Source organism: Strix aluco, chromosome 4 (genome assembly GCF_031877795.1).
Source record: "Strix aluco isolate bStrAlu1 chromosome 4, bStrAlu1.hap1, whole genome shotgun sequence".
NCBI lineage: Eukaryota > Metazoa > Chordata > Aves > Strigiformes > Strigidae > Strix > Strix aluco.
Genome location: NC_133934.1, coordinates 102,092,500 through 102,110,734, shown reverse-complemented (window position 1 = coordinate 102,110,734; position 18,235 = coordinate 102,092,500). Strand labels below are relative to the sequence as shown.

Here is an 18,235-nt window from a genome sequence, read left to right as displayed (position 1 = left end):
ATGAGCGTTCAAAATAAGTCTTTACTAACAATAAAGGAATATTCAGATAAGATTCCAGTTTGATTTGCTAAGGACAGCTCAGCTGTTTGTGAGGATTATCATCTGTGCTCCAAAACCTAAAGCAAGGATGAGAAAACAATTTTTTGCCTTTCTGGTTGCTTTCAAGATAACCTTCACATACCTGTGTAAGCATACAGACAGTCTGAAATAAGCCTCTGAAAGACAGTTTCCTGTCCAGATTTACTACAAATTATATTCACTCTGATGCCTAATGATGACAACTATGATTTAAGAGTCAGCGTGATTTAATGTTTTGTTCCTGATCATAACATACTGGAAAGGCTGAAGGAACAGAAACCAGTTGCTGTCAAAATATATAAAGATACACAAGAAGAAAAAGATATGAACATATTTTGAGGAGTTATGCAAGAATCTTACATAAGTGGACTTGATCTTTCTTCTCAGGTTAATCCTCTCTAGACCCTTGAACATTTCTCTTGCTCTGACTCATCTCCAGCATGTACACATTTTAAGGCAATGATGCGTTAATAACAGTAGACAGAATGGAATCTGATTTAGGTTGAAGTGAGTAGCAATGTATTATTTAAATAATTAAATATTTAGAATAGAGCATAGTGATTTTGGTATACTGTATCTTTCTGGAATATCCTGTACTTCCTCACAGATGATACATAAAACAGAAGTATCCAAGAGCCTAAGTATATTATGTAACGCAACAGCTGGACCTTAAAACATTGGAAAAGGCATATCACTATGAAAATATAAAGCAATGAGCATTCTCTCGCACCTCTCCATATTTACCACGTTTAACGGAATATTAGAATATTTTGCATTCAATAGTTTTCTGTTCAATAATGATGGCACTTCAAGGAGCCCTAAAATCAATACACTAACTAGTTAATAGGGTAGCTCAGAAGTTATCTCAAACTCTTCACAAACAACCAACCCCTCCCCAGTACCTGTCTCCTATAAGACAGCAGTTATAGAGGATTTCATTGAGGAAGCATAATTCCTGCAGTCAGTTTTAGATGTAAAGTTAGAAATTCAGAATTTTCACAGCTTACAACCAGTTGCTGGTTTGAAAAGATTGTTAGTGACAAACTTGCTCAGACTATTTGTGGTGAAGCAAATGCCAAAGAAAAGTGAATGTGCTTGGAGGAGCTGTTTAAAATTCAGGCAAACTTAGGAACTAAGTGTTTCGGAGGAACAGAGGGTTCACTGTATTGCAGTATCATCTTCTAGTAAAGAAGTATTTGTCTGAGTAAAAGTGAGAGTTCCATATGTATACTACGTTACTGCTTAATAATAGTTTAACCAGCCTGAAAACTGAGGGATGGGCTTTCAAAGCAGGCGAGTATCATCAGAGTCAAAACAACAAAGCACAAACTTGACTCTCAATACAAAACGTGAAGTGACATTTTCAATTATGCTGCACAAAGCAGCAAGACTGCTGAGAAAACTGCAGAGTTGCCAAGGAATTTTTGGATCTGATACCTCTTTCACTTATTGTTTTTTATAAACTTGTCATCAACCAAGGGCAGTATTTCAATCTAAATTGTATGAAACAGTATAAGTAAGATTCACAGATGAACAAACTTTGGCAAGCACTCTATCTATTAGGAAAAATATGCAATCCATTTATTTTAAGAGGGTCAGTATTAGAAGCACTTTTACTAAGTTATTGAAAGCAAGGCTGAGGGGAGCACTACAACACTATAAATCCTTTACCTGGTAATCTAAAACAAGCCAGTCCTGTTCCCTGTTGATTATCTTTGCTTTTTTCACCAGTTCTGTCATTACTGATTTTGGTTCTCTGTTTTTTCTTTGTTACCAAGCCCAATCAGCATTACCAGTTCCTATTTATTTTTCACTACCCCACAGGCAAAACTTCATTTGTCCCCTATGCATCCTTTTTCCACTAATGGTGGAAATCACCTCCAAACACCAATAAACTTTGCTTCCTCTAAAGCAATCCAGCTTCTCCCTGAACTGTACTGGTGTGTTTTCAGTCCATTCTCTGCCCAGAAGCAAGTTTGTCCCCCTTCAATCTAAACAACACAAAATTCTTTCCCCTTTGTGTCTGTTCTCCAGTTATTTTCTAACCAACTGGCTCTCCAGTGCCCAAATGGACTCCCAGCTGTATCTCCAATACAAACTTGCTCTACCAAGTCCATTAACCTTTTGCAGAGGCCTACCATTTAGTCACCCCGTAAAAATGCAAATCTTTCTCACCCAAACACACAAGCTATTTGTCACACTAACAAGCTTGGCTCTGATATTACACTCTCCTTTGTAGACTGCACTGATCCTTAGTTCCTCCTAGACAGGAAAATTATTCCTGTTACTCTGATAATATGGAAAAGGGGTCTTTAATCTCTGTTTCACTGAGGCATCTTGGGTTCAGAGGGGGTAAATTGTTGCACGAGGGTGAAGGGATCCCTGACTGGGTCCTGGAAGGCAGCAAAATCTTGTATTCAACTCTTTGCTGTAGGAGCCCTGGGGCATGCTCTAACCCACAACAGGAAAACGTGCAGAGCAGCATTATTTTATTCCCTTAGCATGTCAACAAGGCAAGTAACCAGTGCCAAGGCTGACTGGGTTCCCTAGACAAAATACAGAGCCAAAGGAGTTGAGGACAAATTCATTAAATGTGGTAAGCTAAAAAGATGGGATCAATAGATATCAAATGGCTTCTTGCAAAGGAAATTCAGCTGCCTCTTACAGAAATGGAGCCTGTGATAAAACAAGCTATAAGTCTGTATAACAGAAAAAATTGGCAATTTGCTCCATACAATTAACCCCTAGGCCTGCAAAGAAAACATATCTTCATTTAAATGGAGTGTCTTGCAAATGGTTATGTTTCTACCCTTTGTAATGGTGCCCTCAAAAATCAAGTAGACAGGATTATCAGTGACCATATATTGCAGCATGAGGATGTCAATATAGTCAATCTAATATTGCTTTCTAGGGAAGGAGATAAAACTGCCTGAACAACGTTTTTTACTGTTATTATTTTATTCACAAAGGATGACTGAAAATGTATTGTCATTAAATCAGCCCAAGATCAGTTTTTTCTTCCAATTTTGCAGTTTGCATATAAAAATGGGGGAAAAAAATCAGTTATTAGTATGAGTTTAAGGAAGGCTTCTTAGTTTTCTTACAGAAAGTAAACCTTAAAGCATTCTGAAATTGATACTATGGAGTCCTAGTGTTACATATGAGAAGTGTCAATAGGCCATCTTCTTACCCCAAAGTACTCTATTGACTTTACTTGTGAGAATGAATTGTTATATCTTTTTCCCCTCCAGTTAGTAAAACAGAAACAAAAGAGCTTAATCTGAATTCTAAAATTTAATCTGAAGTAGTTACTAAAAGCTGAACTAGACTCTAACAATAAGAGGAACACTGAGAATCTGGTATCACTCGTTCTCACATTTAACTCCAAAAAGTAATTTCTGAAACATACAAGGAACTGCCACAGAAATTGTTATGTACCCCAGAATGGAGGTACCCAATACTGAAGACATAAAAAGCATGTGCCAAAGAATTAGCTGCAGTGCAAGACAAAATATGGCAAGAGTATGCAATATTTATTCCAAAGCAAGACAGTGATCCTATGTAACAGCAAATGGGCCAGTCAAGCAGAATTCTGTTTGTAGGCAGACAAACAGATTAACAGCATGATAATACCCATTCAAGGACATCTGCATAATTTGCAAGTATGAAAATCTACATTTTATCAGTTTCTGCACATGACTATCCTCCATATAACTGAGAAATGACTAAGGCTTCCAATAAATGCTTTAGCATATGTTCAACAAATAGCTTACTATCAAGATATTACCAGAATTATACTAATTCAAAATTATTCCCATCATAATAAAATACTGAAACTTCATTTTTTGCCCTATTACCTAGCTAAAATATGACCTTCAATGATTTTGTGGCTGCCAGTCATTTCTAAGCTGTTGTTATCCTCAAACTAAAGGTTGAGTTATTTTAGCTTTGTTTTACAATCTCAATAAATAAAATATATTAGGCTAGACATTTGCAGCAGTGTAACTGGATTACTAATGGGCATGAGCATGCTTCTTCTGTCCTTAATTAAGTTCTCATTTCAAATCTGACTTCTTAAGCACAAAACTACTGCTAACACAAGTAGTATTGAATTATTGCTAAATGTATTCATGCAATTAGGAAACTCTTTTTTGAGTTGGAGACTTGTCAAATAACAGAATTAATGTAAATGCCAAATGATGATTAATTAAAAAAGCAATGGCACACTTTTGATACTCTGCTTAGGGAATTATGAAACAGGAGATCTAGCAAAAGAAAGGACTCAGTTGTGACACAGGTATGATATTTTTAGTTAGATTTCATTTACAATACTTCATAAGATTTCATTTACAATACTTCATAACATCACATAACGGAGGAATTTTCTGTTTTTCTATTACGTATGTCAAATTAAAGTACCTCAGCAAGGCACCATAGTGTTACTGAGGCAGCATTTATCTTGGTAAGGGCTCTTGTATTGAAGAAAAGGTTCTTTACTAGTCTTACAAGCAGAAGATGGCAACAATGGAAAAACTCAGGTAAATAAGCAGCTTGGGAAAACCTTATATTTCTTTAAAATATTATAATATCATAATTGCTTTGAAAAATATTTCAAAACTTTTTTCTTGATTATTTTTATTCAACATTCAGGAAGTACATTTTCAAGCCATTTAGTGTAGCTAGCATACATCTTTCTGCGCGGAATAAATATGAAATTTTCCTGTGTGGTGCTTTTAAGGACATGGATCAGGGACCTATCTCTCTTCCTAGCAGGGGTCTTTGCATCTGGTCTTCTTTCTCTTTAAAGTCCTTCTTCTATTGAGCCCTTTCCCACAACATACTTCATCAGATTATTTTCAAACTCCATAATCAATGTTTCCCAAACATTCACAACAATCAGGAATACTGAGAAATTGTATAAAAAGCAGCATCAGCAGTAGCAAAGGTCCTCAAGGACAAGAGCAGCAGCTGTACTCACTAGCTAGAAGGGTTTACTCTGGCCAGAGAACAGCTAACTACCTTTAATTGCTGTCAGGAGCTAAATCCACTCTCCAGAGGAGGTGAGGAGAGGATGGGTATGGAGAGGAAGCCGGTGTTTACAGCTGCAGCTAGTTGTTACAGCTGGTTCTTATTCCTCCATCCTGGCAGGACTGAACTGCAGCTGCAGGGAATCACACAAAGACAGATGACCCCCAAAAAGAGAATTACCTTTTCAAAAAGTTTGAGAAAAATAAGCATGATGATTTGAGAGAGTGATGCAAAAAGTTTCTCTGCCACCTGCTTCTTGCCAAAAGGATGCTAGTCAGAATCTAGTGGAGGAAACTGGTCCCTAGACACTCAACAATTTAATTTCTTAAACAGGCTCTTGTAGTGTCATTTGAAAAACAGCATCTTACGTATTCACAAGTATCTTTGATGGGATTTGTTGCTTGCACAGAATGAAGGGGTCTGTATCCGTCAGCTTCATCTGGACTAATTTTCAACACTACACAAACTTAAGCACAGAAACAGCTTGCACTTATGAAGACAGTTCTTTCATCAGAGTCCGGAAGATGAACCCCAGCCATCAGGATAGAGGGAACAACTTGAATCATTAAGTGCTGCCCTTTAGAATTGACTGTTTCAAGGCTGACAGCTGCTGCTTCCTCCTTTGTTTAAGAAATTTCTCTTTCTGTACTTTCTACCCTGACTTTATACTCAAACATCCCTAGCTCAACTACTTTTCTACTAGTCATAATACTTCCAATGTCTTCAAAAGTTACAGAAATCACACATTGTAAGAAGCATTTACTGAAGTTATAAAACTAAGTCCGTTTTTTTTCTTAGGTCTTACAGAGCTTGATACCACAGAAGATAATGCAGATACCAGATTTAGCATTTAGATACCAAGATCACCCTTTAATTCACATGTCATGAATTTCAAAGGATTTTAAAACCTAGTAGAAATGAGGCTTTCTTTTCTGACAGCCATTTTACTGAACTATATTGAGGATGGACATGAAAGGTTCTGAATAGGAGACGACTTCTTTACAATGGCTAGGAAGACAAATACATCAGAAAATTGAAAGAAAAATTTAGTATGAACACAAGCTCATATTTATATTATTGAGATGGCTAGGTCCTTATTTGATTATTCATTCAAATTCACCTCCCTTTCCAAAGTTTATCTTTTTTCTCAAAAAGATCTCTCGTAGCGTTAACTACTGCAAATGTTTCCACTTTATAAAGAAGTTACTTCTGAAGGTGATGCCGGAAGCCAAAAATGAAATCCTATCTCATCTGAAGTTTAATGGGATAGTATATTGCCATTATTGCTCTAGCATATTGCACTATTAAATTTCCATTATTTAGGAAGGATTATTTAATAAATTAAAAAAAAAAAAAAAAAGATGTTATGCTTAGTTCCACCAACACTGGAGGGAAAATAATCACCACAAGGGAAGAGAACTGATTAAAAAGAAATGTGGTTATTATACATGATATGACAGGAATCAAGAAAATTATTCCTCTATTCTTCAACTAAAGCAATTAAAGTCTCCAGTGGGCAGTTCCCCAGACAGAGTGGAAGGGCTGATCTTAGTCCTGATCCTATGGAAAGGAATTCTAATCGATCCTTACAAGAAGTGAGTGGAGAATCCTATGAGCAGCACTAGAAGGGCCCTTCCTCCAGCCATGTGGAGTAGAGAGACAACCGGTTTTACTGGACTGTGTGGATCTGATGGCCTGGTGCATCAGACCCACAGGAGCATAAGGCTCTAGTAGATACCAGTGCACAGTATACCCTAATGCCATCGATCTATAAAGGGGTAGAATTATAGAATGGTTTGGGTTGGAAGGGACCTTAAAGATCATCTAGTTCCAACCCCCTGCCATGGCCAGGGACACCTTCCACTAGACCAGGTTGCTCAAAGCCCCGTCCAACCTGGCCTTGAACACTGCCAGGGAGGGGGCAACCACAGCTTCTCTGGGCAACCTGTTCCAGTGCCTCACCACCCTCACAGTGAAGAATTTCTTCCTTACATCTAATCTAAATCTACCTTCCTTCAGTTTAAAACCATCACCCCTTGTCCTACCACATACTCTCTGATCAAGAGTCCCTCCCCATCTTTCCTGTAGGCCCTCTTTAAGTACTGGGAGGCCACTAAAAGGTCTCCCTGGAGCCTTCGTTTCTCCAGGCTGAACAACCCCAACTCTCAGCCTGTCCCCATAGGGGAGGTGCTCCAGCCCCCTGATCATCTTTGTGGCCTCCTCTGGACTCACTCGAGCAGGTCTGTGTCCTTCTTATGTTGGAGACCCCAGAGCTAGACACAGTACTCAAGGTGGGGTCTCACAAGAGTGGAGCAGAGGGGGAGAATCCCCTCCCTTGACCTGCTGGCCACACTTCTCTTGATGCAGCCCAGGATGCAGTTGGCTTTCTGGGCTGCGAGTGGACATTGCTAGCTCATAGTCGGTTTTCCATCCACCAATACCTCCAAGTCCTTCTCTGCCGGGCTGCTCTTAATGCACTCACCATCCAGCCTGTATTTGTGCTTGGAATTTCCCTGACCCATGTGCAGGACCTTGCACTTGGTCTTGTTAAATTTCATGAGAACCCATTTGTATTTCTGATATGACAAGGGGATCCCAACAGGTAACTGTATTGGAGGCTGAAATAAGCTTAACTGGGGAGAGGACATGAGGAAGTGGGATGAAAAACCTACCTCAACCCTACAGGCACAGGTACATGATTTGCAAGGGAAAATAATCACCGCAAGGGAAGAGAACATATATAACTTCATTCAAATACCACAGAGATCCCTGATTTTCCAATGTTTATTTTTCATTTTATCCAAAAAATAACTTATCATGTACCTGATCTTAGCAAAGAGAAGCTCTGTTGATAATATAATGTTTTGCCAGGTTTAAAGGCATTGGTGTAAGTAAAATAATGTAGGCAAATTCTGTATAGTTAAAGTTAACTAGAGTCTATTATAATTAGAATGATCACTACCGTTGTCTACTTCTAGCAGTCACTAGATGAAACTATTTTCATCATTAAAAGAAAATAAGAAAGCAACTCCACCCCTGCCCACAGCTCCATCTCCATACACAGACTTATCAAGAACACAGCAGAACACAGGATTATTGCTTTACCTCAATTTTTTCCCATATGGTTTCATAATTCTCTTGATGTTGTATATCTTGCATCAGTTGATGTATTAAAGCTGATTTATTTGAGGCAGAAGTTTCATTCTCAGTGGTCTGAGTGACAGCAGTCTTTTCTGACTTTTCTTCAATGTATTTTTTAATGGAAGATACAGGCATACAAAGATCTTCATCAGAGAGAATATCACTGAGAGGCCCAGATTCAATACTGTCACCTAAGGAGGATACTATATCACTTGAAGAGCTTGGTGAAATTCTACCCATTTTTTTGGGCTTTTTTGTCTGGTACGTTGGATACATTTCTGAATCTGAGTTCATTTCTGACAGCTCCCAGTCGTCAATGTTTTGAATGGTTTCTCTTCTGGGCTTCTGGGGCAGCAACTTTGTCAAATTTTCTAGTTTTAAAGCTAATACTTCAGTTTGTTTGAGATGTGAAGGAAGTGCTAAATATTCATCAGATCCATACCAGACCTCACCATCTTTAGTGGTTTTTTGAGTATAACTTGGTGTTGAGGAGAAGCTTTTATTATCCTTTCTTCTCAGTAGAAGAGGTGATGAGTTGGTAAGCTCAGAACCAGCTGAGGAAGCACTCTTTTGGCTACGTGTTGGTGAACTAAAAGGCTCGGTTTTACATTGTGATTGCCCATTTGGGTCTCTCTGATTACAAGAATCTGATGATGCGGAAGAATCTGTTTCCGTTTCCTCCAGAGACTGAGAGTTATGAGAATTAATTCCATTCTGTAGAGAAGAACGTCCTCTTTTTTTGACTTGTATTGGTGGAGACATTTTACACATACCTCCAGGTGTTCTTCCAGTTTTCACTTTCTCTGGAGTGTCATGAGACTTTGTGTGCTTTGATTTTTCTTTACAGGTGTAGAAAGTAGACTTCTCTAGATTTATGGGACTGTCCTTAAAGTGATTTTTTATTGTGTACTCAAGATTTCTATCACCTATTTTATTTAAGCAATCATATGACTGACTAACTGCAGATGGACTGTTAGTGTAGGGTGACTGTAAAGCTAGGCAAAGCTTGGATCTGTCTGGTGGATCTAACAATGAGGGTGTACTTCTACTCATTTCATTTTTAACTATCTGAGAGATTTGCCTTTTTAAATCATTGGCTTCCATATAATCTTTAAACACATCATCTTTCAGAAATAGACCTCTTTTTGGCAATGTAGGCTGCGTAGGGGAGTCTTCATTATAGTTAAAGCAGTCTCTTATGGACCTCTTAGGCGTTGAGTTTTCACAGTGAGATTGTTTGATTTTTTCACTGGTGTGCTGTGGAAGATTGCATTCTGGTTTCTTTAATGTGGAAACTGGTTTGCTGTCAGTAGGTAAAACACCATCTTCAGAGCAAGGTCCTTCAGAAAGAGAGGAGTTCACAGAAGGAGATACTAGTGAGAGCTCATGTAGTGCTTTCCTGTCTTTGCTTTCTTCTCCATCTTCTGCTGAAAGAGGTACATGGGTTTCTTTCTCATTTAATGCTTCATTACACTGGGAAGCAATGGAATCAGTTGCTACTGCCAGTAAACCCACACTTCTGATAAGTCCTGGAAAGTCTTTATCCATCTCACTGTAGTTCCAGGATTCAAATGGTTTTGCTTTCCCTTGGCTGGAGGTCATATCATCCAGAGCACCAAGCAAATCCTCACTAGGACTGTAGTCAGATAGTTCAAATGCAGTAATACCACAATCCAGTGACAAGTAATTTTGAGAACATTTGATGGTTAACTGTCCAGAATCATCAACTTCAGTTAAAGAGTCAAGACGGTCCTGAAATAGACAAAGAAATGGTACTTTTTTAGATTAATTTTCATATACAACACACACAAAGTAACTATCAGCTTCTGTGTTTTACTGTCTAACATCTAGAAAAGCATTCATCACTGACCTACCTGCTTCTGCAGTACCCTGTAGATGAGCAAACCATTTTAAAGTATTTGGGAATTAAAAATGGCAGCAAACTGAAAAATGCTTAGTTTCAATCTGGTGCAGAAAGTTACCTAAAAATAGCAATTCGGTTTTGTATTTGTATTCTCCTCCTTAAATTCTGCTCTCAATTCTACTTACTCTGTAGGGAGGACTCAGAAATTCCGTACAGCAGACTCATAGCATTTCCTGTGTTAACTACCTCAAACAGGAGGGAGGGAATCTTGGGGACTGCTGAGTAAATCAGCCATCTTGTTAATCTTGTGTTCTCAGAAATTCATGCTGCTCTACGATATTTCAGTTGACTGCCAGAATGTTTTTTAAAGCATCATCTAACAATAACAGACGTTTTTTCCCATATTTGAGATAGAAGTTGCTACCTATATTTCACTTTTTTGTAGCATTATCAGCTGAGGATTTATCTGCAGTGTATTGGGAGCACAAATGGAGAACAGTTCAAGGAAAAGAAACTATAGCTGGGAATCCTAAACCTCCAGCCCAGTGGAAGTCCTTGAATCTCAGAAACACAGACATAGCCAGAGGAGACCATCTCAAAAGATTTTAAAATCAAAGTCAAATTAATGTTTATAAATATTGTGGTGACTTATTTGAAGGATACCAAAAAAAAATTGACTGTATTAAGATCCAAAAGCAGCCTGATCTATAACAGTCACAGCAAAATTATGTTTAGTCAACTGTTTATAGGCATACTTTTAGTAGATGATCTAATGTTCAAACACATAGGCAGACCTCAATTATTTCCAGATCCCAGCACATAAATTGAAACCTGAACATAGAGTCAAATAATTCTGAAACAATTTCTGTTCTTATTTACACTAGTGTACATCTTAAGTAACTCTATGAAACTATCTAGAACAAGAGAAATTGGCAGAGCATTTCAAATGGTCAAAAGAAACTGAAAAGCAGAACTTAAAAAACAACATTAGCCCAAGTGTTTACAGAAACTACTGAAAAAAATATCATAAAGATCAGAAAATCATATTTTAGGATTCTAACTTTAGGCACTGTGCTGGTTTTGGCTGGGATAGAGTTAATTTTCTTCATAGTAGCTGGTATGGGGCTATGTTTTGGATTTGTGAAGAAAACAGTGTTGATAACACAGGGATGTTTTCGTTATTGCTGAGCAGTGCTTGCACAGAGCCAAGGCCTTTTCTGCTTCTCACCTCACCAGCAAGGAGGCTGGGGGTGCACAAGAAATTTTGAGGGGACACAGCTGGGACAGCTGACCCCAACTGACCAAAGGGATATGCCATACCATATGATATCATGCTCAGCACATAAAGCTGGGGGAAGAAGGAGGAAGGGGGGGACATTTAGAGTTATGGCATTTGTCTTCCCAAGTAACCATTATGTGTAATGAAGCCCTGCTTTCCTGGAGATGGCTGAGCACCTGCCTGCTGATGGGAAGTGGTGAATGTGTTGCTTTGTGTGTGTGTGTGTGGCTTTTGCTTTACCTGTCTCTATCTCAATCCATGAGTTTTCTCACTTTTACTCTTCCAATTCTCTCCCCCATCCCACTGGGGAGGAGGAGTGAGCAGCTGGGTGGGACTTACTTGCTGTCTGGGGTTAAAGCACGACAAGTGCCTAAATCAGTATACTGGTCTTTCACCCCAGGTTTGGTTTTCATAATAGAGATCTTTAAAGCAAACTCCTGAGTATCCACATTAGGATCCTATCTGAATTATTCTCTGGAACAGCTTGTCTCACTACACTGCCTAAATCCATAGTTTAAGGACCATAGGCATCATGCCTGAAGAAGGCACAATAACCCCACAGTCTCTTCGTCTCACAATAAACCACTTGGATTTTGGTCTGAACAAGAATAGTCTCAATAAAGAAGTCTATTGTTTGCCATCTTCTTTAAACATGTAATATTTGAATCCTGTACTCTGTCCACCTCACTTGCATTACTCAAAGTAAAAATATAAAAATGCCTTCAGCTAAAAATACTATTTATAGAAAAGATTGATTAGAAAGTTATTTAGCAACCATAATCTTGGACATTGAAAATACCTTTTATTTAGCACATTGTATCCAGATGTAAAACTTATGCCACAAATTATACATTGTCAATAGTCCAGAATTAAAAGGGGAAGTTTCTATAAATCTGTCAAATTTATATTTTGGAGCTGCATTTATTAAGGAAAATAATGACTAAACAATGATCAGTATTACAGCTGCATTTCCTCTCTAATCTCAGGGAAAGATTAGAAACTGTAAAACCATATATAAATCAAAACCCTTTCCAAGGCCCTAAGGGCCTTCATTTCTCCTGAATAATGAGCTCCATTCCTTCGTCTCTTAAAAATGTGTTTATTAACATTAATAAAATTTACAATCACATGCATTAAACCATCTTGCTCGGTCATTTTCCAAGCAGTGTCTTAAATGTGTGCTTCAGAGGAGTAATATTTAATGCCAGTATTACCAAGTTTATATTATTGTTTCTATTTCAGAAAAATATTACATTTAGTTATTTGCATGGCTACCAATAGGAATACCTTAGTTCAAACAAGTTGTCGCTTTTCACTTAGTAATGCTTCCTGTAAAGCTCTGTAGGCTGTTTCCAATACCTTCTTGTATTTATACTTAAACCAGCACAATTCTGCATCTTTTATTACTCTTTCAGATGAGCTAATATAATTTGTAAGATATTTCTTTTATGACTTTACCAATGGTTTGGGAACATCAGGATTCACTGTATTTTAATGTAGCCTTGTAGTGATTTTTTCCCTATTTCCTGGCTTTATCAATTGTGAAATAAAACTCACAGGTTAGGTTCAGCTGCACAGAACTCATTTTTCTTTCCTTCTTAGCTATCTCTGGCTCATTCCTGAAGAAGAAATGGTCCTCCAAAATCTTAACTCTGCAAAGTTTTTCATTTAAAAAAGTATTTTTTTAATTTGGCATCTCCCTCATGGCAGGCAGCTTGCCTCACTGGTTCTTCTATTTCCTCCAAGACATAAAACTTTTCATCCCCTCTCCTGCTGGCATTTTATTCAGTGTGGCACTGCTGAGATAACCAAAAGCACACTTACTGCCTGCCCAGTTAACGAGTTGGGTTCCTAACCAAGTCAGTACAGCCTGTGCTGTACACTTTCATGTTTTGATAGCTACTCTACCAGTGTTATCCCTGTTTATTATGTTGAAGCTAGCTTGTGCACATTTATGTGTGTTACAGCTACAGTGTAAATATAGCCCAGGCAGGACTGCTGCGCTGTGATTGACTGTGAGGTCTATGAACTAAGAGAGTACTGAATATTAACAAGATGAGACTGTCTCACTGAACACAAAAGAAACCTTGGCAAGTCACTTCTTCCATGGAGCTCCTCTGTTAACATTGGTAGCCAAATCCACTCTTCACCATTACGCAGAAAACAGCTGACTTAAGAAGCAAGCCAAACATTTTGTGAAATGAAAGGTTCACGGTCTACAGAAAAGGATAACATTTGCTGTACTGGTTCAGATCAAATTTCCGTCTAGCCCAGTATCATGCCTCTGCATCAGTTCTAACCATTTTCTGCTAGCTGAGCTGTAAGACGTGGGTATACATACATGGCCCTTCCACACACAACATTTCTACACACATTCCCAGATTCTACCAATGAGCAGCGTAGGGACTTCCTCATATGGAGGTTATAATTTCTCCTATCTTTGATTAGTTTTCACATTTATTTTTTTTTAACTTCTTTCCACTTCCAAGTGTCCTACAGTAGTGAATTCCAAAGTAGAAATCCTTGTTTTGTGTGAAAGTTTCCTTCTATTAATTTCAAACCAGATGACTTCTCAATGTCAGGAAAAAAAAAATAAGCTGTCAATCCTGGTTCATAATTCCCAAGGAGTACTGAAAATTAGGAGAATGATTCTCCAAGGAAGGATTATCTGTATAGACAAAGGTTTCTAGTTTTGCTCAAACAGTCTCATTATTCACATATGCATGAAAATCCCTAACAGATAGTACTTATGTCATGAGGCATTTAGTAGTCCCACAGTGTAGTCTTGTCTGGGAAAGAATACGGTAGAAACACCAGAAAAAAAGGTATATAAGAGTAGATATGATTGTCTCTACATTGCATGTTATTTATTTATTTATTTTTGTCAAATAAATTCACTACCATTGCACTCGATGAAAAGTTTGAATAAATACCCGAAGGTTAAAAACTACAGAGCAATTTCTGGGAACCTATTCAAGCATTAGAGCAGAAACTTAATACTAATATTGTGTCCCTGCTATTGCTAGCCATTAATTTTATCAACAATTATTCATGTTTTTGTTGGGGTGGAAAAAAAAGAATCGTGTCAGGATATTTTGTCTTTTTTATTACCATATAAGCCTATCTGGAAACATGTTTTTTCCCCACTGAAAAATAATCTATCCTTCCCCAGTCAGCCCTCCTCTGTATTGGAGGGATGTTTTTTATAGCAGTTGTAATCAGATCCAGATGGGACATTTCCTGTTTCTTAGTATCTGAATCTGCCCTTCCTTATGTCTTGAAATCACCACGCTTATGTCATAAAATAATGACTTCACCCTAATTTGCTATTCTGGATGTTCAGACAAGTGTGGATTTCCTTCAGATTTGCCAGAGAAGGTTTACCAGCAACAGCAAAGCAGAAACTGGATATGAAGCACCAGGTATGTATACATCAGGAAGAGGGGGTGTGGAAGGTGGGCCTAGGCATATCTGAGCATTGATTTCAGGACCACCTACTCTGTTGTGCCAGAGACAAATATAAAACCTAACAGGCAGTAGAGAAATATGCACATTCTCTTTAAACTTGAGTGTTCTGAAATTCGGGACATGTTTAGGAAACTTCTGACTTCCTCTGTAACACAGGTCACAGAATCTTACTGCATCGATCTAGAGGTCTCGTTCAGTAAATGTATCTAATCCTAACAAAAGCATTTTATCCTAATCTTAGGACTTTCAGCAAATGAAGAATCCTCTATACCCTAGGGTATCTGCTATTAACCATGTTAATACAATGTGCATCTTCTTTCAGTTTTAAAAATTAGGCCAGTAGTGTCCTTCTAACTAAGCTAATTTGGTAATGATGAATTCAAAGGAAAAAGCATTTTAGTTAAATGAATCCAGATTTACAAACCATTTACATGTGTGTGAATTTCACACCCTGTTAGAGTAAAAAAAAAGTATGATTCATGCATCATTGTTTCTCAGATGCAATGTGTGACTGTTTAGAGGCATATTGCAGAACTGCCACTCCAACAAATTAAAGACCAGCCTCTCTGCTATAAAGCAACATTGACCTAGCCTGGAAAGTTTTAGAAAACATTGTGTAAGCTTGAGGCTTCTGTATGCAAGAAGGGAAATGTCTAAGCTCTTCATTACAGAATTCATTGCACATAAAAATTGAGTTTTGAATTGGATATGAACCTTAAATTCACGAGTGACCAGACTCTGCACCAGATGCATCTCTGCGTTTCCAATCCTTTACAAAAAAATATTTTAATCACTATTTTACCCACTAGCATGACACTTCTGAAAGCTGACCTTAAAGTCCTCTTTAATTTGATTCAATGAGAACAGATATCAGCTGAAGACACTTGAAACAAAATTAGCAAAATACCTAGAAGACAAGTAAGCCATCCTTAAAATTGTCATCTTAGAAATTTAAAATGTGCAACACAGATGAGGTGCTTCAAATACAGATGAAATTCTCAAAATTTAATTTAGTTACTATACCTCCTTAGTCTCTTCAGAAAACGCTTGCAGAATATCAGTCTGCCTGGTGTAGTTTCCATTGGCATCTTGTAGTCCCTGGAGAATACGCTCCCTCAGAACCAGAACAGAAACACGTAGCTGGTGCCAGAGTAGTTGTACTGTATGGATATCGACTATCACATTGACAGAGTAAGACAGAAGCTTCAGGGAAAACTCAGTCTCTAGCAGAGCATGAATTTGTTCAACGTGATCAGATATATCTTCACAAATATCCTGTAATGGAAAAATAAAGTATTTAGGCATGGTCCTTCCATGGATCAGCTCTACTTTTTATCTACTTTTTATTAAATGCATAACAGAGTATTTCAGAGAGGAAAGATAATGTAATTAATACATCCAGGGTTCTCTTTTTTTTTTAATTTTCTTTTTAAAATTTATTTATGGCAATGCTACAGCAACTGAACCAGCAGCTGTCCTGTTTGGCAGGACTGCTCGGTAAGTGCAGAGACAGCATACAATAAAGAAGGATGGCACAACAAGATCACATGAATCAGAAACATAAAACTAACACTGACATCCTAGAAGATAGCAATAGGAATGAAAGTGATAAGATTGCCACAGGCAGTCTCTCTCTCTGCTTCCCCCCCTCTAGTTAAAATGCAAAGAATCTGATCTGTGCCACCATCAACAAAATTCTTTTGGACAGAATTTACCTTTCAATCTAGCCTCTATAGCCAAGTAGGGCAAAAGTCTGGGAGAGACTCAATGTGGATAAACTATTTCTGAGATCAATTGCTGATGGCTGTGATGAGAGGGTGTTAACTTTTGCATAGTCTTGTTCTGGACTCAGAATTGAGCAGAAGATTGGTGGAGAAGGAGAAAGTGGGAAAGCAGAGAAGCTGTGAACAGTTGTGTTGAGAAAGCAGAAAAGAAAATATAAAGTCACCAGGTTATAAAACCAAGGTTTTGATGGGATGGTATCCTCCAAATTTAGCAATTAATGTTCCAGATTTCTAAACTGTGCTACATACAGTATAAAATCTTTACAATTTAGTCTTAATTTTCTTTATGAAAGGCTAAGTCACAGAACTAAAGAATATTTAGTCATATATTATTGAGTGAAAAACCCAGCTTTATGACAATTCTGTTTGAAAACTATGTGTAAAAAGCATATTATAAACAAGTAAGGAAAGGTGATTAAAATGTTGAAAAAATATTTGCACTGGATCCTAGAAGGTTTTTTCCCTACATCTGTGGCATATATTTAAAAGTGACTTAATAGCATATTTTAAATCCAACGTTTATTTCTTTTTTAAAAAAATAAAGAAATTATTTTCATTTAAACCTTCAGAGATGTCCTTTTTAGGTAAAGGGTAGTCTATACATAACATCAATTAAAATGAGAATAAATAACATAATTTTGATTAATTTCAAATTTGCTAGTGAAAACAATTCTATCAGATAGTTACAATGAAACATGTCTCTGATGATACTCTCATGGTTTTGTACAGCAGTAGAATAACAAGAAAAACAATAAAGCTGATTCTTTCTAAATAATACAGTACAGTAATTTTTATCAGTTCAGATTTGACATCTTCAGTCTGAAAGTAAAGCCAAATTATTGAATATGTAACTGTATGTATGTAACAAATTAAACCAAAATCAAATCCCTTGATAATATTAAATAATTTTACTACAACACATAGCACAATATTAGCCCTTGAGAAACTATTGTTGTTGAGTGCTATCAGTAGTTACTCATTTTAATAAAGCACTGACAGCTAAATGAAGTCCCCCCAGGAGCAGCTCTCAGAAATGCCAGAGATGAGCACAAAATGTTGCAGTTTCAATGAGTCTTGAGAGAGAGGCAGTATCTCTTTCCCTCTATCCTCAGTCCCTTTGTTGTGACAACCAGCATCTATATTTCTAAGTACAAAACACACAGCCTCGCCTGGCAACATGTAGGGCTGCAAGTACTCAGGGCTTCAAATACCCACACACTTCCAGGCAAGCAAATGGACACTCTAGTTACCAGGGCAGTGTGTCAATATAATTCTACAGACACACAGATGAAGCTAAAACTCTCAGAAAAATCTTGTCCAAGCTTTAAAAAAGGTTATTATTATCCATTTATTCAACTACAACTGAAACTTGACTGAAAAGGGTAGCTGTATTTCTATGTTCTCTTTCAAATGTTTTAAAGAGTATTTTTAGTGAATTAGTTTGACTGAATTTGCATTCACTTCTTCAGTGTTGTTTGTGTCTTTTTCCTCTTGGCCATAAAGCAGTTTAATTTCAGTTTCAGGGATTAGAAAATAGGTTGTTGCCCAGTAACTGTAGCTTTGTAAATTACACAGAATCACAGCATCATCTAG

At 37.5% G+C, this 18,235-nt stretch overlaps 1 protein-coding gene across 2 annotated transcripts in view; it reads right to left on the bottom strand.

Annotated features, from left to right (window-relative positions):
* The window catches only part of AKAP6 (A-kinase anchoring protein 6), a 293,798-nt gene that overhangs the window by 180,291 nt on the left and 95,272 nt on the right, over positions 1-18,235 (bottom strand). For both annotated transcript variants that reach the window (XM_074824596.1, XM_074824595.1), the window contains 2 exons: positions 15,882-16,133; positions 8,212-9,999 (listed from right to left, as the gene is read on the bottom strand). In XM_074824596.1, the coding sequence (XP_074680697.1) occupies positions 8,212-9,999; positions 15,882-16,133 (2,040 nt within the window). The remainder of the gene's footprint in view (positions 1-8,211; positions 10,000-15,881; positions 16,134-18,235) is intronic.